At 42.6% G+C, this 26,087-nt stretch overlaps 1 protein-coding gene across 1 annotated transcript in view; it reads right to left on the reverse strand.

Moving 5' to 3' along the window:
• The window catches only part of LOC309567052 (agouti-signaling protein-like), a 102,814-nt gene extending 86,016 nt beyond the window's left edge, over positions 1-16,798 (reverse strand). The window contains exon 1 of the mRNA XM_082272374.1: positions 16,782-16,798. Within this exon, the coding sequence (XP_082128500.1) occupies positions 16,782-16,785 (4 nt within the window). The 5' untranslated portion in view covers positions 16,786-16,798. The remainder of the gene's footprint in view (positions 1-16,781) is intronic.
• Between the last annotated feature and the right edge of the window lie 9,289 nt (positions 16,799-26,087).

The raw sequence follows: 26,087 nt of genomic DNA on the forward strand, positions 1-26,087 counted from the left end.
CTGTGTGCAGCAGCCCCCCTCAGCCCCCCTAATACTTACCTGAGCTCCATCTCGATCCAGTGCTGTTGCACAAAATACTAGGCTGTATGAGTCTCTCCGCTCAAGCAGACGTATCCTGAGTTTTCCAGTTGGAGGGGTATCTCACGGCGAGGATTGGCACGAGTAGGTGCAGTAGCTCCATATTCCAGGAGAGAGAAGTTGTGACACTGGGGACTTCCGAGATTGGAGGGACAACCTTGTTACCACCCACTACCAGTGGGATTGGAATCTGTAATGGAACTGCAACCCACACTGTACTTGTGGACTTCGTCAGTATACGACTTCCTCCCAGTCGTGAACATAAATACCAGATTTTCCCAGCCGCCCCATACAAAGCTAGCCGACAACTTAGCTTGTACTGGAATCTCAGTTTATTGAACAGTCACACAGAATATATATACAGCATGGACCCCTCTCCTGATCAGATTACCACACACAGGTCAGGGGTTGCCTGATTACATTATCATATGCAGATGTAATTGTATACAGAAATATAATTAACCTGAATTAATTATCTAGCCATCTGGACAGAAACAATGTGAGGTCATTAACATTTAAAAATGAAACAGACAGACTTAACACAATCCACATCACATCTCAATAGACAGACAATAGGGAGAGCCTGCCAGTGACAGTCTGTTCATCTCCTATATTGAAGTACATGGAATACACATCTTAGCATTACTTTGATTATTTAGGAGTCACAGACTCCATGGCAACAGGCCAGAGGCGGCTCTAGACTTTTTGAGGCCTTAGGCGAAATTAAAATATGAGGCCCCCCGCGCACGATAAAAAAAATATATAAGCAGGTGATATTAAAATTGACTGTATAAATTGCATATTTAAAGGCAAACATAAATACATCTCAGAACCTCAGTATTCACAGCTCTTAGAATCTTATTTTTGTAATTAAATTATTCTACAAAATATCTATACCCAAACATTGGGTATAGATAAAAAGATTGTGACTGACTACTCAGTTATTCTTGTTGGTGTCTCCTAAAAGTGAAAAAAAGTTGTCGACAGTGTAGTAAAAAAACACTATAGGGTCAGGAACACAAATGTGTATTCCATCCAATGCAGAGTGACCAGTGCCCCCAACAATGCAGAGTGACCAGTGCCCCCAACAATGCAGAGTGACCAGCGCCCCCATCCATGCAGAGTGACCAGCGCCCCCATCCAATGCAGAGTGAACAGCGCCCCCATCCAATGCAGAGTGAACAGCGCCCCCATCCAATGCAGAGTGACCAGCGCCCCCATCAATGCAGAGTGACCAGCGCCCCCATCCAATGCAAAGTGAACAGCGCCCCCATCCAATGCAGAGTGAACAGCGCCCCCATCCAATGCAGAGTGACCAGCGCCCCCATCAATGCAGAGTGACCAGCGCCCCCAACAATACAGAGTGACCAGTGCCTCCATCAAAATACAAATATTAGAGCTGCTGCTACAAGCCACTACTGCCTGGGCTGGCCATATAAAGAATTGTGGATGGATGGTGGCGGGGTAGTATTCCATTTAGGTCACTCACTCGCTCCGCCTGTCCTCAGGGCTGCTGATAGAAATCGCGGGTTCCTGTACAGCCTACCTGACAAGGCCCCCCTACAGAAAATATCAAAGAGATATTTTGCTAAATATACACTAAAACCAGTATTAGCTGACACAAAACACAACCTAACTTACTAAATTTCTACTAAATCTAAAATTTACAAAACTGTATTGAGGTAATAAATAAAGCTCTATGTGTGAATGAGTTCTGGGGCCTCATTCACATGGGCTATGTGGCCTGTAAAGTATTAATAAGTGGATTGTTTATGTGGCTGGAGCCACCTGGAGTTGTGTGCAGGCAAACTATGTTACACTATGTGGCTGTATGAACACATCTGCAGGTCCTAATTTGAAAAGTGTATGGGTTCAGGTGTACAGCCCCCAACACAAAAAGTGGGCATTTGGGGCCACTCACAACACCTGCCAAATTAAAACCTGCAGCTGTGTTCATATAGCTGCTGCGTCTCCATAAAGTAGCAGGTAGCTCAAGCCGCATAAGCAAATCACTCATTCACATGGCCACAGAACCTGTTTAAATTAGCCCTTTTTATTTATTTATTTTTTTTACAATTTTATTATTTTTTTACTAAAAAAACAATTTTTAAACAATCCTGTTGAGCAGATGAATGATCAGGAAGTGCTCTGTGCAGAGGCTCTTTGTTCATTCACAAACTGAAGAATAGTAAACAGTTTACTACTCTTCAGTTATGAATGAGCATGGTGAGTGAAAGGTAGCTATCACTCACTCATTGTGGAAAAAGAAGCTACTGCTGGGGGGTGTACAGGGAGATCAGAATGCTGGAGGAGGGGGGGGGGGGGAGTTGTATCCTGGACAGGGAGAATGATCATAGCGGATCCATAGGGGGATTGGTTTTGGGGATAATCCAGATTAATGATTAATAAATATCCATAGAATTATTTGCAAATTAAAAAAATAATAATAAATATTTTATATATATATATATATATATATATATATATATATATATATATATATAGTAAAATGATTAAGGGTTATTATAGGTAAGGGAATGGGACTGACCTGTAGTTAAAGAGGAAGTAAACCCTCCTCTGACACTTTTACCTATAGGTAAGCCTATGATAAGACTTACCTATAGGTACTGTAAATATCTCCTAAACATGTACCGTTTAGGAGATATTTACCTTACATGCAGCCAGTGACGTCACTGGCGCATGCGCTCTGAAAGAACGGCCGCTCGTGCCGTTCCTTCAGAGCCCCGTGCCGTGACCGTCGGCTCCGGCGCGCGTGCACGGGAGTGATGTCACCGCGGCTCCGGCCAATCAGACTGGACATGTCGCCCGTCATAGAGGTGAGTGAGCGGCACGGCGGGGGCTTGTTCTTAGGTAAGTATTTCATAATGAGCTAGTATGCGATGCATACTAGCTCATTGTGTGTTTCTCTTTCAGGTAGCAGCAAAAAAAAAAAAAGTTTCGAGGGTTTACAACCTCTTTAAGGATGCAATTGAACTAGTGCTGAGACTAAGCCCCGGTTCACACTTGTGCGAGTGCCGGGTTCGCATGTAATGTCGGAGCGCACTGCTCCTTCATTACATGCGATCGGCTGTGCGGTGCGAGTTTAGCCATACACTTTGTATGGCTAAATTCGCACCGCAGCCGCAGCAAACGCGCACAGGGACCCTTTTTGGAAGCCGCATCAGGATCGGATCGCACAGCGGTTCACACTTGTGCGATCCGATCCTGTGCGAACTGTCAGATCGCACTGCGATATGCGATCAAACTGGGGGTGTCGTTAAGATTACATTGACACCCCCAGCGTATCGCATATGGCAGTGTGAACTGCCGGGGGTGCGTGTGCGATGCGGGAACAGGCTGCAGATTCGCAGCCTTCCCGCATTGCATAAGTGTGAACCGGACCTCAATTAGGAATCCTGTAATGATAGATCCAAGCTATAGGTATTAGGAAATGGGGCATTATTAATCAGAATGACTAGTAAAGGGGTAAATAGAAGTGATTTATCAGTGATACATAGATTTGTAGAAGGGAACTGAGTCTGTTATGGGTGATGTTGAAGGGGGAGAAGAAATTACATTGCATAGGGGAATGAGTGATTTGTGGCAATGAGTTGTGGGAGAAGCAGACTAGAAGAGAGGAGTGGGGAGCCCCAGCCACATAAACACTGAGCCAGGCTGGATAAGATAAGAGACATCTATGGCTATAATAACGGGGTAAGGGAGGCAGAGATGGGGAGGGGGAGCAGAAAAGGACATACAAGCTGGGCAGTTGCAGGAACAGGATGGACTGTGAGACAGGACCGATCACATGGGAGAGGGAGTGACTGCACAATCAACTTAACTGAGTTAACTGAGAAGGGAGAAAGATACGAGCATAATTGGAGGGATGGGGGGGGTGGGGTGATATATGACAGGGACAGTAAGCAGCCTAAAGCAGGGCAAGAATCTGGAGGGGGAGGCTGGTCTGAGAAACAAACTTACCAAGGTAGATAGAAGGTAATGCAGGAAGCAGAGCTAAGATCAGAGCACTGAGGCACGTAGGGAGAGAATGAAGGAATGCTGTGAATTGACTGCAGAGGGAGAGAGTCCCTTGTCAGCTGCCAGGCCAGGTACACGAGAACCAGTGGTACCTCCTTATCAGCAGCCCTGTCTGTCCTTACCTTTTTCTCTCTTCTCTTCTCCTGGTACCGCCGGGAGAATGCAGGGGAGGAGTTATGTTGAGTCGTGATGTCTTCGCTCTCCATTGGCTGATTGCAGGACCAGGAGGAGGAGACTCGCAGCACAGCACAGCACGCACGGGTGAAACCGCGATGTGAGTGCTTGGCCAAGGTTTTTCAATCCTGTACTAGCGCCGGCGCCGCAGCAATGTGGATGCGGCCACCAGCGGCCAAGATTACATTTCTACTTATATTATTTACTGGACAGAAAGCGCGAGGCCTCAGGCGGCCGCCTAAACCGCCTAATTAGAGAGCCGCCTCTGCAACAGGCTATAGGTCTCACAGTGTAAAGTGGGATTAAATCTTCATATTTCTTGAGAGATATGGTTGATAAATATTACTCTCCCATTTGAAGTTATACAACCCATTTTCTCAGTGTCCATTAGGTATCTGTCTTTCATTCCCAGTGACAGTGAGTCTCGTCAAAGAATCCATCTGCCATTTGTGGCTACTTTGCGAAGTTTGTATGGCCCTAGGAAAGGACTCCTGCTGTTTTGGCTATAGAGTATTTGGTGCACACATCCCCCTGTGGAATTGATGTGCGTGGGACTTTTCCTCATGCCACCGTGCTGGTCTGGGTGCTTCATGTACTCCTTTGTTTCCCTTGGGGTCAGGTACCAATAGGACCCCCTGAGGAAGCTGTAAGCAAAACGTGTAGCGATCCACTGACTTATGATTCTTGAGATTCCTGTTTAGCCCGGATATCCAAAAGATCATTGCAGATTCTGTGTTCCTTCATATCAGATCTTAGCTTGATATGGGCATGTAACAGATTCTTGTGCTATATACCAACTTCATCTGGGGAGATACTGTAGTGTATTTACCGTATATATTCTTTCCATATAATATGGTTTTAATATTTTTGATCATGTTGTCATTATAAATTTCATATTTTTTATCTGTTGAGTACTTGTGTTTCCATTACCAGTGGCTACTTTTAAAGTCCTACTTATCCTTCCATTTCTTTTGTATTATAAATTAGTTGAGTTGAAGTAGTTTTCACTATGATTAAACTTCCACACATATTGCCATCATGTTTGGGAAAATCCTGGAAATTTAAAGCAGACTTTTTGGAGCATGAAGATTTGCCCTAGTTATGATTTCAGGAATTTACTATTTTTTGTTTTGATTCTAGGGGATGCAGGCTTTGGGTATTTCCTGTGGCTCATGGCCAGGGCTGTCTTTATTATTGATTGGGCAAACATTTTCTCGCCCCCCCCCCCCCGCCATACAATTTTGCTCTCCACTCGACAGGATCAATTGGAAATATATGTCATTAGTTTTGCAAAAACTTGGCTTAGAAGGCAATGTATACTCAGCAATAATGTCACTATATTCCCAACCCTCAGCCAGGGTCTTCACCTCTGGAACACTGTCTAAACCCTTTCATATCTCAAATGGAACCAGACAAGGTTGCCCTCTATCCCCAACTATTTTCAACCTATCAATTGAACCGCTTGCAGAAGCGATCAGAACAGCACCTAACATCAAAGGTTTCATTATTGGTAATGCCGACCATCGGATTACTCTATTTGCCGACGACATTATTCTAATGCTAACTGACCCTGAACTGTCCCTACCCACGGCCCATACTATTCTAAACAGTTTTAGTAAGATTTCTTACTATAAAGTTAACAACTCAAAATCCCTAGTCCTTAACCTAAATGTAGAACCAGGCCTAAAAAGCAAGTTGCAACAAGAGTGCCCTTTCTCATGGACAGAGGAAAAAAAACCTTATCTAGGTATCCTCATCACTCCCAAAACCTCTGACCTAATTCATGTAAACCTCAAATCCCTAAAACACAAAATCGCGGACGATCTAAAGTCCCTAACTAATATAGACCTTTCCTGGGGTGCCAAAATGTCAATAATCAAAATGACGATACTCCCGCAAATCCTATACCTATTTAGAACCCTACCTGTCCCTATGCCCAAATCCCAATTGAATGCCCTTACCAACCTGATGAGGAAATTCATTTGGTCGGGGAAGAAAGCACGTATAGCGTTCAAATTACTAACAGCACACAAATCCATGGGAGGAGCAGGTTTACCCAACCTTCAAGCGTATTGGTGGGCCTCTAGACAAGCCCAAATTAAATACTGGTTCCTAGATAACGATAAACCAAGATGGGCACTGATGGAAGAACAGCTTATCCCAACCAGAACCTTAGTACACATGCTCCTGAGCGACCTTTGGATTCCTTGGCAATGGTCCAAAATACCCATCACAATCAAAGCCTCATTGCAGGCCTGGAGGATCATTTCAACTTTCTCTCCCAAAATAAACCTCTTCCATACCTACAATATCCCTATCAAATTAATTGAATCGAAATTTAGTAAACTTGACACTGACAACTTAAGGAAGGCCGGACTATCCCTAATTTCCCAGTTATACAATAATAACATACTCAAAACAGTTGAAGAAACTGCACGCGATCACTCTCTCCCTCCACAGACTTCTATCATCATCCCTAAGATAAATCTTGCACTAGCGAAACACCCCATTGTCAATTTAAACACTGACTCCCAAACGTAGAGTTTCCTCACAGCAACATCACAACATACTAAGAGTATTTCCTTTTTCTACTCTAGACTAACATCTACCTCTCTTACAGTCAAATCTACTCACATGGAAAATTGGGAAAAATCCCTAAACAATTCCTTTACCCTTAAACAATGGCAAAAGCTCTAATCGCAACGCACAAACTATCACATTGTACCAATCACTGGGAGATGATGACAAAAATTACCAATAGATGGTACTTTACCCCGTATAGATTATCTAAAATGAGCTCTACTCTCTCCCCATTATGTTGGAGGGAATGTGGGAAGATTGGTACCATACAGCACATACTATGGGAATGCCCCTCTCTCACAAGTTTCTGGAAGTCAAAATTCAGGTGCATAGCATCCATGACAGGAATCTTGTTCCCCCCGAAACCAGAATTAGCACTACTAAACTTAAATATCGATCTATACCCACTCAATTTTAGACATTGGTTCTGCACCTCCTATTGGCCTCCAGAACTCTAATTCTACGCAAATGGAAAACCACTGAAGTCCCAAATCTTTCCAAAGTGATAGCTCTAGTGAAGGACAACTATAAACAGGAAAAAGCCCTCTCCTTCAATAATCTATCCTACCAAAAATTCCAAAAAGCTTGGTTGGCATGGCCCTACTTACCACCTGTAATTAAGAATTAACAAAGTGTTAACAGCTGAGGCTTCAAATCGTTCCTCAACGAGGAGAGGGAGGCACCCACTGCCTCTGATCTGGTGTCATTGCTCCCTACGGGGTTCCGGCCTGTAGGCAGTGGTTGCTACCCCTTTCCTCTTCCAGTCAGAAATGTACTTGTATGATATATTGCTAAGACATTACTATGATACATGTATACAATTCTTGTACCGTATTTGCTAATTTTCATATGCATTCTACAAGCTCACCATGGAAGATGTTCCGCTACCCTGTTGTTTCTTATGTTACCTACATCACTTTGATGTTTTCTTGTTCTCATGTATGTTTTCCCTTTTTAAAATGCAAACAAAAATTTATTGATTGAAAAAAAATTTGCTCTCCACTCCAACATCTCAAAAAAAAACTTAAAACGTGGTTCTAAAGGCTTAAGGTTTCTTACCTTATATTCACCTGAGCAGCATCTTGACCCAGCGATGTGCACAAGAGCTAGGGACTCTCCCTCCTCATTGACCGAGACCACTGCTGTCAATCACAGCCAGTAAGCCAATCAAGAGAGAGGGGGCAGGGCCACAACTCAGTGTGTGAATGGACATGCAGAGCTGTGGCTTGTGAACGAGCCTGCTTGGTTGGGGAACAAGACCCCTTGTTAGCTGCTTGCTCTGGGGGCACTTGGCAGGAGGGAGGGGCCAATAATGCTGGAAAGGGACCCAAGAAGAGGAGGATTGGGGCTGCTCTGTGCAAAACCACTGCACAGAGCAGGTGAGTATGACAGGTTTTTTTTTTTTTTTTTTTTTAAAGAAAGCCTTTAAAATCACTTAAATAATGTAAACATAAGGAACTTTTCTGATTTAAGAAAAAAAAAAAACATAAGGAACTGGTCCACACTCACTGATTGGTCAATGCTCACTGATTAGTTGTGTCATACTTAAAAAAGAAGGAAATAACTTATTGCACAGACATCCTGTGCCCCAGTGACGACTTTCATTAGAACGAAACATATGTTGGGTTAGTGGTAGCAGTGACGTCTTATCGTCTGTAAGAATGCCAGATGCTGTGTAGAACGGATTTGCCTATAATATCCTTCTTTCTTGTAAGTACATGTCTATTCCAATAAATTGTTTTTTATGGATGTCTGTGCAATGAGTTGTTTCCTCATTTTTCATGTATGACACAAAGAGCTGGAGTGTGGATTACTAGCACAGCTTGATGTTAATGAGATGTGGTTTATCCATCCATACTGAGAGCCTGGAGTTGCTAAGAAAGTGTCATCCCATAGATGAGGCGCTCTTTGCTTGCATTGCAAAAAGGCTGTGTTAGACCTGCAACGATCAATCCGTCTGGTAATAAGCAGACCCTCTTTTGTGTGCAGTGGAGCACGTTTTTTTTAAGAAGTTCACAATTTTATACAGGAAGAACCATCTCTGAATGGTTGTTGGGAATCTACACCTGATCATACAATCTTGTGCATGGGCCTTTTTTAATCTATTTATTTAACCATGGACTCACTTTTGGTTGAATTATTTCACTTTGTGATAAAAACATCTTTTTTAATTGATGCTATTAATGATTTTTTTTTTTAAGTGCTGCTATCCCCATATTTGTTTGGATTCACATATATGTACACATTTGTTTTGATCATTTACACCTTGTTTGTTCACATAGTATTTAAATACTAGTGCAAATATTACACTTTTTTAACTGATTAGTTGCTAGAAGTTACTGCACATCCTTACTGCTCACTGGTTGGTTTCTAGAGGGTACTGCACATTCCTACTGCTCACTGATTGGTTGCTAGAGGTTACTACACACCATTACTGCTCATTGATTGGATTGCTAGAGGTTACTGAACATCATTACCACTCACCCTTTGGTTGCTAGAATTACTGCACATCATTACAGTTAAATAATTGGTTGCTAGAGGGTACTGCACATCATTACCGCTCACACATTGGTTGCTAGACATTGCTGCACATCATTACGACTTACCCATTGGTTGCTAGAGATGAATGCACATTATTACTACTTTTTGGTTCCTGAAACTCACAGTGTCCCCCTCTGCAAGCTGCTCTGTTCCTGCCGCTGCTTTATTAATCCTCCCCACTCTTCCCCTGCTGCTAACAGTAGAAGGGTGAAGAAGAACCCACACAGCCCGCTCTGGGTGTTTGATCTCAGTGTTGTCTGGAGAAGGGGGGGGGGGCTCACTCCTTGTAACATCTGTTCCAGTCCTGAAAGAGGAAGAAGCAGGATGAGTGGGTTCCAGCCCATACAGCCCACAGCTGTGCCTCTCCCCTGTCACAGTGAGGCCGCTTGTATCAACCCAGCCAGGTGAGCAAGCGGGGGATCAGCTGCACCTGTTACACAGGAAAAATATTTGCGGGCAGCATGGGCTCAAGGGGCAACTGCTTTGGGCCCCACAACAATAATTGCGCCCTGGGCAGCTTCTCCTTTTGCCCCACGTTAAAGATGGCCCTGCTCATGGCACAGGTCAGACACTTCACGATCACAACTCAAACACAGCTTACACAAGGCTTTGCAAAGTACACTGGGCTGTTGTAGAAACCATGATCAGTCTCCTCAAATCCTTCTTTCTCCACCTGGCTTAGCCTAGGGATAAGTTGCTGTACTGTCTTTGGAAGGATGCCAGGATTGTCTTTGCTCATTGTGTGCTACATAACCTTTGCAAAGATTAGTAATGATTCTGGGAGCTAGCAAAAGAGAGGGAGCCAGAAACGGTGCCAAGTATCTGCCCCAGCAAGCAAACCTCCTGGTAAAGGAGGAACTGATTGCAACTGCTTGATATGTAAAGACCTAATTTTACCTAACCTAAACCAAAGCCACTTTACGTATTTGTGGATCTCTATACAGTATATATATATATATATATATATATATATATATATATATAAATATAAATTTGAGTATGTACTCATTTAAAAATTGCCTATGTTCATTTTCAGAGGTGTCATCTTAATGTCTTGGAGTCGTGGCATGTACTATGGGAAGCCTGTTAGCACATTCTGGAAGCTGGAATCACAGATGACGAGCTTCAAATTTAGCATGTGGACTTGCCCATACACTACTGTGCAAAAAAATTAGGCAGGCGTGAAAAAATGCTGTAAATTAAGAATGCTTTCAGAAATAGAAGCGTTAATAGTTTATTTTTATCAATTAACAAAACGAAATGTAAATGATCAGAGGAGAAATCTAAATCAAATCAATATTTTGCGTGACCAACCATTGCCTTCAAAACAGCATCAATTCTTCTGCGTACACTTGCACACAGTTTTTAAGGAACTCAGCAGGTAGGTTGCTCCAAACATCTTGGAAAACTAACCACAGATCATCAGCAGATGTAGGCAGCCTCAAATCCTTCGTTCTCCTCATCTAATCCCTGACAGACTCCATGATGCTCTGTGGGTGCCAAACCATCACTTCCAGGACTCCTTGTTCTACTTTACGCTGAAGATGACATTGGCTGTATGTTTGGGGTCATTGTCCTGTGGCAGAATAAATTTGGGGCCAATATGTAGTAACATTTTGTCATTTGCCTGATGAAGGGGCCCTGCATGTCTCTACAAAATTTTGCTACATATTTATTATGTGACCACGGAATAAAACTTTGGACCCTTTCAAGGAATCCTTGGTGTGCTGATGACATTTCTTCACATTTAGTATCCACGGTTTCCAACTAGGGATGATCGAACGGTTCGGGTCGACCATCGGTTCGGCCCGAACATTGGGTGTTCGAGGTTCGGCCGAATTTAGAACTTTTTGCCCAAAAAGTTCGGAATTCGGCAACCAGAACCGCCCAAAATGCAATGCTTCAGGAAATGGGCTTTAAAAGCCCGTGATTGGACCAGAACCATTAGCAAAAGCCAATTGAGGGGGCAGGAGAATGCTAGGAATGTGATTGGAGTGACTAGGGGGTCCCTAGACCAATCATTAGTGAATACGCCCCCCAGTATATAAGATCGCCCCCGCCATATTCCTAGCATTGTTATACTGGACATGGAAGAGAGTGGAAGCAGTTCTGTTAATTTTACTTTAAAAGTGTCATTTAGCTATTTTTAGTGTGAGGAAAGGGATATCTAGTGTAGTTAGAGTGCTCCTTTACACTTAAGTTAGCTTCAAAAATTTAGTTTCTGTAGGGAAAGTGTTAAGTGTAAGGGGACCGTAGTGTAGTGTAGGGTTAACTGGCAGTGACTGCTATGGCAGGGTGACAAAACCCTTCCATAGCAGGGTGACCGCTATAGAGAAATGATCATTTCTCTGAATTGCTTCGGCACACCCATATGGCTTCTCACCAGCCAAGCATTTTTTATGCTTGAGGACATGTTTGATGTCAGACATGACATCTGAACATGTGTATAGGTGGTATATATAGACATATATGTCTGAATATATACCCCTAGACATATATAGGTGTGATAGTAGCAGAAATAAATGCTTGCACTAATGAAATCATTTACAGTAATATATTTCTGCTACTATCACACCTATATATGTCTAGGGGTATATATTCAGACATATATTTGTATATATACCCCCTATACACATGTTCAGATGTTTTGCCTGCCTCAAAAGAACCCAAAAAAATGCCAAAAAAACGCTAGCGTTCAAAAAAAAAACGCCCAGGTGTGTTTTTGCTGGCATTTTTTGGGGGGTTTTGGAGGCAGGCAAAACATCTGAACTTGTGTATAGTGGTTTATATACACACATCCATATATTTATATACACACCTAGACATATATATAGGTGTGATAGTAGCAGAAATATATGCTTGCGCTAATGAAATCATTTACAGTAATATATTTCTGCTACTATCACACCTATATATGTCTAGGTGTGTTTATAAATATATGTATGTGTGTATATACACCACTATACACAAGTTCAGATGTTTTGCCTGCTTCAAAAGAACCCCAAAAAATGCCAAAAAAAACGCTAGCGTCAAAAAAAAAAAATTCCCAGGTGTGTTTTTGCTGGCATTTTTTGGGGGGTTTTTGGAGGCAGGCAAAACATCAGAACTTGTGCACAGTACCACTATACACAAGTTCAGATGTTTTTCCTGACTGCAAAGAACCCAAAAAAAATGCCTGCTATTAAACCGGCAAGGTGTTACAGCAGCGAAGCCAACCTCCTGTGCTGAAAGTTTTCTAATACAAACAATCTTTTTTTTATGGTTCTGGACATGCTACAAAATCAAAAAATCTCTCTTTTTTTTTTTTTTCAATAATTGGCTTTTTTATCAAAAATGAAAATTTTTAAGAACTTTTTTTTGTGTGATTAATAGTTAATGGGGCATGACCCAGAACCCTAGGCACTTTTTAGGGGCATTTATTGGCTTTTAGGGCTTAAAAAAATGGTGTTTTTTGATTACTGAAGTTCGGGTCCCATTGATTTCAATGGGGTTCTGAAATCCGGGCCGAACTTTCGGGAAGTTCGGATGTTCTGGCCGAACCAAACTTTTCAAAAGTTCGATCATCCTTATTTCCAACCTATGATCATTACAGCACCCAGCATCACTGAACTGCCTGTTATATGGAATGTGTGCATGGGGAATATTGCGTTTCACTAATTTTTTTGCCTCCTACACAACTTTTTCTGTTTCAGTTAATGATTGTGTTTCAATCTACATATGAAATTGATGATCATTAGCACCTGCTTGGTATAATTAGTTAATCATGCAAATTACTATAATCCTACAAAATCCCTGACTTTGTACAAGTGCTAAACGTTTGTAAGTGTAAAAATTGATGCTAGTTTGAACCCAAAGGGTAGTCACATTAAATATTAATTTGATTTCGATTTTTCTTCTGTTCACTCACTTTGCATTTTGTAAATTGATAAAAATAAATTTTACTTTACAGCATTTTTTCACACCTACCTGAACTTTTTGCATAGTACTGTACATCCTATTATGCTGGAGGCAGCTTTTTTAAGGTGAATGGTGAATAACATTTTTTGCTAGGCCAGGATGTGCTATAGACATCAGTTCCCCCATGATATCCACACATTAATGTGCGTGCAGGCAAAAACATGGTTGGCCAGTATCAAAGGCCAGTTAAGCCTTCCTTTTATTTGCTTCCTAGAAATACAACTTTAGTTTGAACTCTTTTTTTTTTTTTTATGTCACAGCAGTTGTGCCTACTTTTATGCAGTATGTTTCTTGCCCCATAGGCATGCACAGGGGGTGTGCCAGATGTGCCTGGGCACACCCTAATCACTACGTGCGGTCTTAATGTAATCTTAGTGCAGCAAAATCAACTTATCTCACAAAACGTGAAAAAAAAAGTTTATTATGGCCTTACCATAGAAGCAACCAGTGCCTACATAAGTATGTGTTGGCACCACAATCGCAACAGAGTTTCTCCCCTGCCGAGAGGCTACCTGGAGCCAATTAGGGAGGACTAGAAGTAAAGCTGTAATTAAAAAAACATTTTGAAAAGATAAGCTCAAGCTGCAGTTCAAATGCGCTCTGTCTGATAGTTCAGAAGGGCATTAAAGTTATTGTAAAGTCTTGTTTAAAAAAATAAATAAATAACAAACATGTTATACTTACCTCCTCTGTGCAGTTGGTTTTGCACAGAGGAGCCCTGATCCTCCTCTTCTTGGGTCCCTCTTAGCAGGTCCTAGCCCCTCCCTCCTGACGAGTGCTCCCACAGCAAGCAGCTTGCTATGGGGGCACCCGAGCCAAGCTGCAGCTCCGTGTGTCCATTCAGACACGGAGCTGCCGTTCGGCCCCGCCCCCTCTTTCCTGATTAACTGACTTTGATTGACAGCTGCGGGAGCCAATGACGCTGTAGCTGTGTCTCAGCCAATCAGGAGGGAGAGTCCCGGACAGCCGAGGGAGTCGTGAACATCACTGAAGAGAGAGGGATTTCAGGTAAGTGTTGGGGGGGGGGGGGCTGAGGGGGGTTGTTGCACACAGAACGCTTTTCATCCTAATGCATAGAATCATTAAGATAAAAAACCTTCTTATTTTACAACCCCTTTAAGGTTGCAGTCTAGTGTCTTTCATAAGGCCCATGCTGATTAATTAAAGTGGTTGTTAAGCCACTTAAATAAAATTATCTAATCACCTCTGTAATATAACAAGAAGTGCCCCGTGCCTGTGTTATAGAAAAAATATGCAGATCGGTACCTAAATCAGAGCGGCTCCCGGCGCTTAGCTGATCCCTCAGCTCTCTTCTCTGCCGAGAAGGAGGGGAAGAGAGGAAAGAGCGAGCCGAGCGGTCACGTGATCGCCGGGAGCCGCTCTGATGTAGGTACCGATAGTATATTTTTTCTATAACACAGGCACAGGGGCATTTCTTGTATTATTACAGAGTGAATTTGATCATTTTAGGGTTGAGAGGAGCACAGAGGAGCACAGTGCAGGGCTGCGGATGACGGAGGCACGTAAACTGACCATGGTGCCAGGGCTCAGAAGCCATGATACACCATGGTCAGTGTACAAAGGAGGGGATTAGAAACTGGCAGGATCAGCCAGTTTTTTTAGGTGATACAAGGGGCCAAATGATACAACACAAGCACTGTGCTGTATAACATGCTTTAAGGGAACAGGATCTTTTTTTTTTTTAGGTTAACAAACACTTTAATTAGTCTGAGATAGCTCCAAGTATCTTTTGTGTTAATTATCTGTGTTAGTTTAAACATATGAAAAAAAGTTGTGTAGATAAACTTTTTGATGTGAAAAGTTAAACAATCACCCAAAATTTTTAAAGAAAACTATGTCACGTTTTGCAATTTAAAGAATGAAAGTACTTTTTGACAAATGAAGTAGACTACGATGTCATAAATGTCTTTTTGCTTTCCTATTCAAAGTGAATTTTTTTTGGAGGTGGAAACTATGCGTGCACATTTCTGCACTAGGATTGTGAGGAATCTGTGCAGGAACAGCTGTGTGGCTCACAAAGGTCAAAATGATTTGTTACGCTGGAAAGGTACCCAAGAAAAGGAGGATTGGGGCTGCTCTGTGCCAAACCATTTTTTTTTTAAAAAGAAAGCCTTTAGAATCACTTTAATAATGTAAACATGAGGAACTGGTCCACACTCACTGATTGGTCAATGCTCACTGATTAGTTGTTTCATGCATGAAAAAGAAGGAAACAACTCATGTCATGCAGACATCCAGTGCCCCAGTGACGCCATTCATTAAAGCAAAATTTACGCCGGGTTAGTGGTAGCGGTGACGCCTTATCGTCTGTAAGGACGCCAGATTCTGTGTGTAACTGATTTGCCTATAATATCCTTCTTTCTTGTAAGTACATGTCTATACCAATAAATTGTTTTTTATGGGTGTCTGCGCAATTAATTGTTTTTCACCTTTTTTAATGTATGACACAACAAGCTGGAGTGTGGATTACTAGCACAGCTTCATGTTAATGAGTTGTGGTTTATCCATCCATACTGAGAGCCTGGATTTGCTAAGAAAGTGTCATCCCATAGATGGGGCGCTCTTTGCTTGCATTGAAAAAGCTGCAAAAGGGTTGTGTTAGATCTGCAAAGGTTGATCCATCTGGTAAGAGGCAGACTTTTGTGTGCAGTGGAGTACAGTGTATTTAAATAAGTTCACAATTTTATACAGGAAGAATGTGCACCTGATCACACTATCTTGTGCATGGGACTTTTTTCATCTATTTATTAAACCATGGACTCACTTTTGGTTTAATTATTTCACTTTGATTGTGAAAAATACCCTTTTTTAATTGATACTATTAATTATTTTTTTTTTTAGAACTGTTGTTTTGGATAAGCACATTTATTTTCTATACATGGTATTTTCTATTGTTATGTGCAATATATTTAAGTGCTGCTATCCCCATATTTGTTTGAATTCACATATATGTGCACATTTGTTATGATCATTGACACCTTGTGTTTTCACATATTATTTAAATACTAGCACAAATATTACTCTTTTTTCACTGATTTTTATGCTAAAGGTTACTGCACATCCTTACTGCTCACTGGTTGATTGTTAGGGGTTACTGCACATCCCTACCGCTCACTGATTGGTTGCTAGAGGTCACTACACACAACTATCACTCACTGATTGGGTTGCTAGAGATTACTGCACATCATTACCGATCACCCATTGGTTTCTAGAAATACTGCACACCATTACCGTTCAATGATTGGTTGCTAGAGGGAACTGCACATCATTACCGCTCACCCAGTGGTTGCTGCACATCATTATGGCTGAACAATTGGTTGCTAGAGGTTACTGCACATCATTACCACTCACCCATTGGTTGCTAGAGGTAACTGCACATCATTACCACTCACCCATAGGTTGCTAGAGGTTACTGTGCATCATTACGACTTAACCATTGGTTGCTAGAGAATAATGCACATTATTACTGCTCATTGGTTCCTGAAACTCACAGTGTCCCCAGCTGCTTTGGGCCCCACAACAGTGACTGGGCCCTGGGCAGCTTGTCCTTTTGCCCCACCTTGAAGACGGCCCTGCTCATGGCACAGGTCAGACACTTCACAATCCCAGCTCAAACACAGCTTACACAAGGTTTTGCAAAGTACACTGAGCTGTTGTAGAAACCATGATCAATCTCATCAAATCCTGCTTTCTCCACTTGGCTTAGCCTAGGGATAAGCTGCTGTGCTGTCTTTGGAAGGCTGCCAGGATCGTCTTTGCTCATTGTGTGCTACATAACCTTTGCAAAGGTTAGCAATATTCGTGGTAGCTAGCTAAAGAGAAGGAGCTGGAACTGCACCAGGTATCTGCCTCAGCAAGCAAACCTCCTGGTAAAGGAGGAACTGATTGCAACTGCTTGATAAGTATTGACATTTCATATTAGAATTTGACCTAACCTAAACTTTTCCCAAAGAATGTTGAAGCCACTTTACGTATTTGTGGATCTCCCTCAACATATATATATATATATATATATATATATATATATATATATATATATATATATTTAGCATGTGGACTTGCACATACACTACTGTGCAAAAGTTTTAAGCAGGTGTAAAGAGATGCTGTAAATTAGGAATGCTTTTAGAAATAGGAGTGAATTAACAAAATGGATTTATAATGATCAAAAGAGAAATCTAAATCAAATCAATATATTGTGTGACCAATAAGGATGATAGAACTTTTGAAAAGTTCAGTTCGGCCAGAACATCCGAACTTCCCGAAAGTTCGGCCCGGATTTCAGAACCCCATTGAAATCAATGGGACCCGAACTTCGGTAATCAAAAAACACAATTTTTAAGCCCTAAAACCCAATAAATGCCCCTAAAAAGTGCCTAGGGTTCTGGGTCATGCCCCATTAACCACTTGCCGACTGCCTAACGCCGATCTACGTCGGCAGTCAGCCCCTCACAGGCAAAGTGACGTAGGGCTACGTCACTAGCTTGTGAGGGTCTAGGGAGTGAGCGCGCGCCCCCGGAGGCGCGCTCCCGCGTGGTCACGGACCCCCCCGCGCGTGTGACCAGCGGACCCGATGTCCGCCGGTCACTCGGCGATCGGCGGGGGAGAGGGAGAAAGGCAGGCAGCTTGTGTAAACAAGCCACCTGTCATTCTCCTCGGTGTAAAGACACTGATCACACGGATCTACTATGTAGATCCGTTGATCAGTGTCCTTACAGCTGAAGCCACAGCCAATCACAGTAGAAAGCACGCCCCTAGGGACACACATAGCCCCTCCCTCCCAAATAAAGTTAACCCCTTCACTACCAGTGTATTTTTACAGTAACAGTGCATATGTATAGCACTGATTACTGTAGAAATGTCACTGGTAACCCCAAAAGTGTCAAAAATGTCAGTCAAGGGTCCGATCTGTCCGCCACAATGTCGCAGTCCCGCAAAAAAAATCGCAGATCGCCGCCATTACGCGTTAAAAAAAAACAACAAAAATGACAAAAATCTTTCCCTTTGTTAGTAAACGCGATAACTTTTGCGTAAACCAATCAAAATACGCTTTTTGCAATTGTTTTTACCAAACATAGGTAGCATAAAACAAATTGGCCGAAAATGTTAAAAAATTTTGATTTTTACATTTTTTTGCGGGGGAATTTCATATAAAAAAATGTGCAAAAAATATTGCTATTTTTGCAAAATTGACGCTCTTTTTTTGTTTATAGCGCGTAATCAAAAAATCGCACAGGTGATCAAATACCACCAAAAGAAAGCTCTGTTTGTGGGAAAAAAAGGACGCCAAATTTGTTTAGGTACAGCATCGCACGACTGCGCAATTGTCCGTTAAAGTCACGCAGTGCCGAATCGCAAAATACCCCCTGGTCGGAATGGGGGTAAAATCTTCCGGGGCTTAAGTGGTTAACTATTAATCACACAAAAAAAGTTCTTAAAAATTGTCATTTTTGATAAAAAAGCCAATTATTGAAAAAATTAAAAAAAAAAAAAAAAAAGAGAGATTTTTTGATTTTGACTTTGGATTTAGTATCTGGGGGGTTTAAAAGTTGTACATGTGAAGTTTCAGCTCTGTAGCATGTCCAGAACCATGGAAAAAAAAGATAATTTTTCAGTAGAACAGGGATGTGGGACCCTCCTTTAACACCTATATGATCTTTTTTTCTGGTTCTGGACATGCTACAGAGCTGAAACTTCACAGGTACACCTTTTAGACCCCCCCCAAACACAAAATTACACAAAAAAAGTTCTTAAAAATTTTAATTTTTGATAAAAAAGCCAATTATTGAAAAATTAAAAAAAAAAGAAAGAGATTTTTTGATTTTTACTTTGGATTTAGTATCTGGGGGGTCTAAAAGGTGTGCATGTGAAGTTTCAGCTATGTAGCATGTCCAGAACCATGAAAAAAAAAAAAGATAATTTTTCAGTAGAACAGGGATGTGGGTCGGGACCCTCCTTTAACTTTAACACCTATATGATCTTTTTTTCTGGTTCTGGACATGCTACAGAGCTGAAACTTCACAGGTACACCTTTTAGACCCCCCAGATACAAAATCACACAAAAAAAGTTCTTAACAATTGTCATTTTTGATAAAAAAGCCAATTATTGAAAAAAAAAAAGAGAGATTTTTGGATTTCAGATCTGGGGGGTCTAAAAAGTGTACATGTGAAGTTTCAGCTCTGTAGCATGTCCAGAACCATAAAAAAAAAGATCATTTGTATTAGAAAACTTTCAGACAGGGGGTTGGCTTCGCTGCTGTAACACCTTGCCGGTTTAATAGAAGGCATTTTTTGGGTTCTTTGCAGTCAGGAAAAACATCTGAACTTGTGTCTGACATCAAACATGTCCTCAAAAAAGCACTGGCAGTGGCAGCCCCTGCAGCATAAAAAATGCTTGGCTGGTGAGAAGCCATATGCCTGTCCCGAAGCTATTCAGAGAAATGATCATTTCTCTATAGCGGTCACCCTGCTATGGAGGGGTTTTGTCACCCTGCCATAGCAGTCACTGCCAGTTAACCCTACACTACACTACGGTCCCCTTACACTTAACACTTTCCCTACAGAAACTAAATTTTTGAAGCTAACTTAAGTGTAAAGGAGCACTCTAACTACACTAGATATCCCTTTCCTCACACTAAAAATAGCTAAATGACACTTTTAAAGTAAAATTAACAGAACTGCTTCCACTCTCTTCCATGTCCAGTATAACAATGCTAGGAATATGGCGGGGGCGATCTTATATACTGGGGGGCGTATTCACTAATGATTGGTCTAGGGACCCCCTAGTCACTTCAATCACATTCCTAGCATTCTCCTGCCCTCTCAATTGGCTTTTGCTAATGGTTCTGGTCCAACCACGGGCTTTTAAAGCCCATTTCCTGAAGCATTGCATTTTGGGCGGTTCTGGTTGCCGAATTCCGAACTTTTTGGGCAAAAAGTTCTAAATTCGGCCGAACCTCGAACACCCAATGTTCGGGCCGAACTGATGGTCGACCCGAACCGTTCGATCATCCCTAGTGACCAACCTATGCCTTCAAAACAGCATCAATTCTAGGTACACTTGCACACAGTTTTTAAGGAACTCAGCAGGTAGGTTGCTCCAAACATCTTGGGGAACTAACCACAGATCATCAGCAGATGTAGGTGGCCTCAAATCCTTAGAAAAATGCATTTAAGAGGTGGTGATCTACCTGGACAACATGGAAGAGATCAAAGATCACTGGGGTGTGGCGCCCCCTTTTTGTTTTTAAAAAGAAGTGCACTAGCAAGCCACCCCAATAAAAAATAAGGATGGCAAAAAGACAACGTAAAAAATGTAATAAAAGTAATGTAACTGTAAAAATATTAGCTTGTGCTCGCTCAACTACTGGTACATACTGCACAGTACTGTGTAAGATTTTACGGCATATTGGAATAAATTATGACTTTTACCAGACATCTTGTCCTTTGTGATCCATCTGGCATTTAGCCCATTTCATACAACTTATCCCACAGATGGTATCTCTATGGATCTTTAAAAGCACCTGGCCAGTGTTATTTCAGCACAGTAGTATGTTGGGCAGAGTCCAGGAGTCAGTAGTAGGTAGGACAGTGTACAGAGGTCAGTAGTAGGTGGGGCAGAGGCCAGGGGGTCAGTAGGGCAGTTTGCAGTGAGGTCAGGAGGGCACAGTACTGGGAGTCAGAAGGGTATGATACATGGGCGGGTCAGGAGGGCAGGGTAAAGGGTACTCAATATGGCAGGGTACATAGAGGGGTCAGGAGGACACACCTTGGGGGGATCAGGAGGGTACACCATGGGGGGAGGGGTTTCAGTAGGGCACACTATGGGGGATCAGGAGGGGGGGCATCAGCAGGGCATACTATGGGGGGTGTGTCAGCAGGGTACACCATGGGGGGCATCAGGAAAGCACACCACACGAGGCATCAGGAGGGCACACCACAGGGGGAGTCAGGAAGGTACACCCCTGTGATGTGCCGTCAGGAGGGCACATCACAGGGGTTTGTCAGGAGGGCACTAAGGGGGGATCGTCACAAGGGCACATCATGGTGGGCATCAGGAGGGCAAGCACAGGGGTCTCACAATGCCACAGAAGTGGTTTCCTTATGGAGCTGCTGTGGCAGATCTCCTTGTTTTGGTGAGCTGATCCCTGTCAATCCTTCCCTCTTGTCCATCCCACATTATGCCACCCACAAGCACCTTGCATGGACTGGAGAGGAGGGCTGGTGGGGATGAGCATGGTACACTCAGGGAATGAGCTAGTAAAAGAGCCCAAACCCACCTAAGCTATCCAGCCTGAATGCTGTCATAGGCAGCAGAAGCATTCCCCACCTAGCATACGCACATTACCAGGCTTTACTTCAGGGCGGGGATAGCCTCTGCTGTCTAGGACTGAGCAGCATCCTGGCCTCAGAGCTCAGGCAACCAACACACCTGAGCTTATCGCTTCAGTATCTGGGGGAGGATCACTTGTGGGTTGGCAGGGCAGGAAGTCGAATGCAATCTACCTGTCACCTGCTTACAGTTGACCAGTAGATCGATGGGTTTCCAACCCCCAGGCTAAAGCCAGGTTAGGCAGTCGATGGCCATTCCTGGTAGCTAGAGGTCCTGTTGCATTTCAGACTAGAAACTATTAGGGAGGAACTAAAGAACAATGAAGATAGGCTGCCACACCACAGTTCCTGCTGGCAAGAAGCTCCGTTCCAGGCTGGTTGGACAACAGTTGGAGGATCTCCCAATGACCACAGATCTTGTCTTAGGGTCTCCAACACAGAGACAGATGCTGCATTGCAATTATCCTCAAGGGGTACCTGCAAATGAACTTTGCTACAACATTCATCTGGAGGCATCTCTGTTAATAGCTATATATACCCAGGTATATGTAAACAATTGTTCCAGGACTCCTATCAGCCACTTTTCTGATAATACATGGTTGTACATTTGAGACATGTATTGTTATTATTCTCTTCTTATCTAAAGCTTGCATTATTTCTATACTGATGTGCATCTACAGTATATATGTTTTTTCATTTCTGGCTATTTTCAAGGCTAATAGGCAAGCTATTTTCAAAAAAGGGGTACAGGGAACTGGGCACTGCCATGATGGACTTGTACCAATGGAAAAAAAAATGTTGGGGGCAGATCTTTTCATGTGGCTTAAAAGGGAACGTTATAAATACACAAACTTTAAATAAGGTGCAAAGAATGAAGAGAATGTCTTGAAGATGCACGAGTTACTATGAAACAGTAGCATGTAATTCTTTAAAAAAAGGTAGAAAATGGGTGGGCTTACCCTTAAAATTCCATGTAGACCCAGGCTAACAGCCTAGGTGGTCCAAAAATGTAAAGAAAAGAGTGTGCGGCTTCCCCCTATTGTACCAGACCAGACTACATGCCTTTCAACACTGGGCAGTACCTTACGATGAAGGGGGGGGGGGGGGGGCAGAAAGCCTCTCCCTTTGCAAAGTACCCTTGTCCCAAATATGAAAATTTGAAGGACAAGGGCTTCTTTCCCATCTACAGTGCTCCAGGTAATAAGGAGAGTTCTTGGAAAGACCTTTGTCCTTTGCAAGGTTTGATCAATGATGTCACTTAGGATCCCTGATTTTTTATGTACATAAGTGCAGTCATTTAGCAATGGGAGTGTGGTGGGTAGCTGTCATTGATTACATCATTGCAATTGTGATTAATGTGGAATATATCTCTGGATTATGTGATTGATATGGAATTACAGTGGGATAGTAATACTTTTTTGTTTGTTTTATTTAAATTAAAGGACTTTGTGTGTTGTTTTTTCTTTTTTTCTTTCAACTCTTTGTGGGAACAGGTAAAGGGTATTAATGTATCCCTGCACTCATTCCATTGGGGGGTGGTGAATAATCTCGGGGGGGGGGGGGCTAAAATCTGGGCTTCCAGATTCCTCTTTAAGTTTCATTTCTTGCAGCATCAGAGGTGGGGAGAGGGCCCTTGTCCCGTACCATTGAGGCAAAGTGCCTTTCGAGGAGGAATTTTACTACCCACCTGTTAGGTGCCTCGGATGCTGAAAGGAATGTTGTCTAGTCTGTACAGGAGGAAGGGGGGTGCATGCTTGGATAAGGATCTAAAAGGAATTTTAAGGAGAACTCTACGCTGTTTTATTACTCTTTGTTTTTAAGCAACTCTACGCTGTTTTATTACTCTTTGTTTTTAAGCAACTATATCATACCTCTATATGATGCATATTTCATTATCATACAGATATAATACACTGCAGAAGTAGCATATTTTTAAAAAATAAAACAAAGAAAGGCATGGTTAAAAGCATTTTTGGAGAACACTAAACCAAAAAAAGTTGGTGCAAAGCATCTATCTCCTGCGCTCTGACAGGTAATCTTCTAACCACATCCAGCCACACCCCTCTGGCAATTGAAGACTTTCTATTTGACTGCTCTTGAATGCTTCAGCCTTGCAGCCCCTTACAAGACCAGGGTAGTCTGAGACCACTAAAAGCAAAAAACAAACACAAGGGTGCACCGGCCTAACGCATTATCCTTCACAAAAATGTTATTTGTTAAAAGGTATAAAAATACTCACAAACAAGTTCTTTGTACAAGCATATCAAATGGATGTATTGCCATCAGCATCTGAACCAAAGGGTGTATCGTCCTCTGGAGCTTTAAAGCTTACGCGTTTCGAGGCTTTGCCTCTTCCTCAGAGCCTTCAAGCTCCAGAGGATGATACACCCTTTGGTTCGGATGCTGATGGCAATACATCCATTTGATATGCTTGTACCAAGAACTTGCAAAGGAAAACATTAATTCTAAGCATATAATACAACTAGATGTAACATAAAGTCCATGATCAGAAGTGATAGCCCATGATAGCAGGAGACCACTGAAGTGCCAGATAATCTTGCTGTGAGATAGAGCCCTTCACCAAGAGGTGCAATACTGCACTCACCTCATACACAGACCCCTGAGTCACCAGCGGGTCTAATATGCTCAGTAAATCCGACCAAGGGTAATGCCAGTAAGGAATCCTATACAGCAGTCCAGGTCCTCTTACATCCCACAGCGATAATTCTCAGCCCAAATGGTCAACCGATAAGGCAATGAAATATAACATAGACAACTAAGTGCAGACTTTAATCACCATCACACAATTTATTAAAATTGCACTTACACACTAGAAGCGGATCACAGCGATAAAATCAAAGCAGAACACTCAGAAACGCCGGGAGACGATTCTTCCCCGGCTAGATGGAGGAGACAGCAGCGGGTAACGTAGAGGACTCCACCTCCCATATGCGTTACGTCCTACGGGACTTCGTCAGTGTCCTACGGGACTTCGTCAGTGTCACCCCCGCTGACGAAGTCCCATAGGACGTAACGCGTACGGGAGATGGAGTAATTTACGTCACCTGCTGCTGTGTCGTATCTGTTGTGTCTGTCTCGTCCATCTAGCCGGGGAAGCACCTGCTACCGGTGTTTCCGAGTGTTCTGCTTTGATTTTATCCCCTTCTTGTGGGTAAGTGCAGTTTTAATAAATCGTGTGATGGTGATTACAGTCTGCACTTAGTTGTCTATGTTATATTTCATTGCCTTATAGGCCACCTCCCCCTCCTTATTGGCTAAGACAAAGCAGTGCCGCCATTGGCTCCAGCTGCTCTCAATCAAAGTCAGCTCCGTTTCTGAATGGACACACAGAGCAGCGGCTTGGCTCAGGTGCCCCCATAGCAAGCTGCTTGCTGAGGGGGCACTCAACAGGAGGGAGGGGGCAGGAGCCCCAGCGAGGGACCCGAGAAGAGGAGGATCCAGGCTGCTCTGTGCAAGACACAGTAAGTATAACATGTTTGTTATTTTTAAAGAAAAAAAAAAAAATTTTTAGTATCACTTTAACTACTTATAAAGGGATGCAGACACTAGAGCTTTTCCTCCTTAAAGCTCTGAAAGGTGTTTATTTAAAGTGATTGCAAAGGGAATTTTTTTTTAACCATTTCAATACAGGTCACTTTCACCCCCTTCCTGCCCAGGCCAATTTTCAGCTTTCAGCACTGTCACATTTAAATGACAATTGCGCGGTCATGCTACACTGTACCCATATGACATTTTTATCATTTTTTTCCACACAAATAGAGCATTCTTTTGGTGGTATTTAATCACCGCTGGGTTTTTTATTTCTTACACAAAAAAAAGGTTTTTTATTTTTTGTGAGTAAATTTTGAAAATTAGTAATTTTTCTCCTTCACTGATGTGCACTGATGAGGTGGCACTGATAGGCTGCACTGATGGGCACGGATAGGCGGCACTGATGAGCACTAAAAGGCGGCACTGATGGGCACTGAAAGCTGACACTGATGGGCACTGAGAGGTGGCACTGATGGGCACTGATATGCGGCACTGATGGGCACTGATGGTGGGAACTGTGGGCACTGATGGTGGGCACTGATGATGCGTACTGTGGGCACTGTTTTTGCGCTTTTCTGTAATCAGGGCACTGATGATTAGTGCCCTGATTACCTTTCCTAGGTTCCCCTTTGAGGAGGAGCCGCTGATCGGCTCTCCTCGCCACACACTCTGACAGTGTGAGGCGAGGAGAGCCAATAAAGGGCACTTCCTCATTTACATGTGAACGACTGTGATTGGACACAGACGATCACATGAGTAAAGAGCCAAGACATTGACACAGACAGCGAGACTCAGCCCTGACAACTGCTCCCTCG

This window comes from Pelophylax lessonae (genome assembly GCF_965119305.1).
Source record: "Pelophylax lessonae genome assembly, chromosome: 11".
Taxonomy (NCBI): Eukaryota; Metazoa; Chordata; class Amphibia; order Anura; family Ranidae; genus Pelophylax; species Pelophylax lessonae.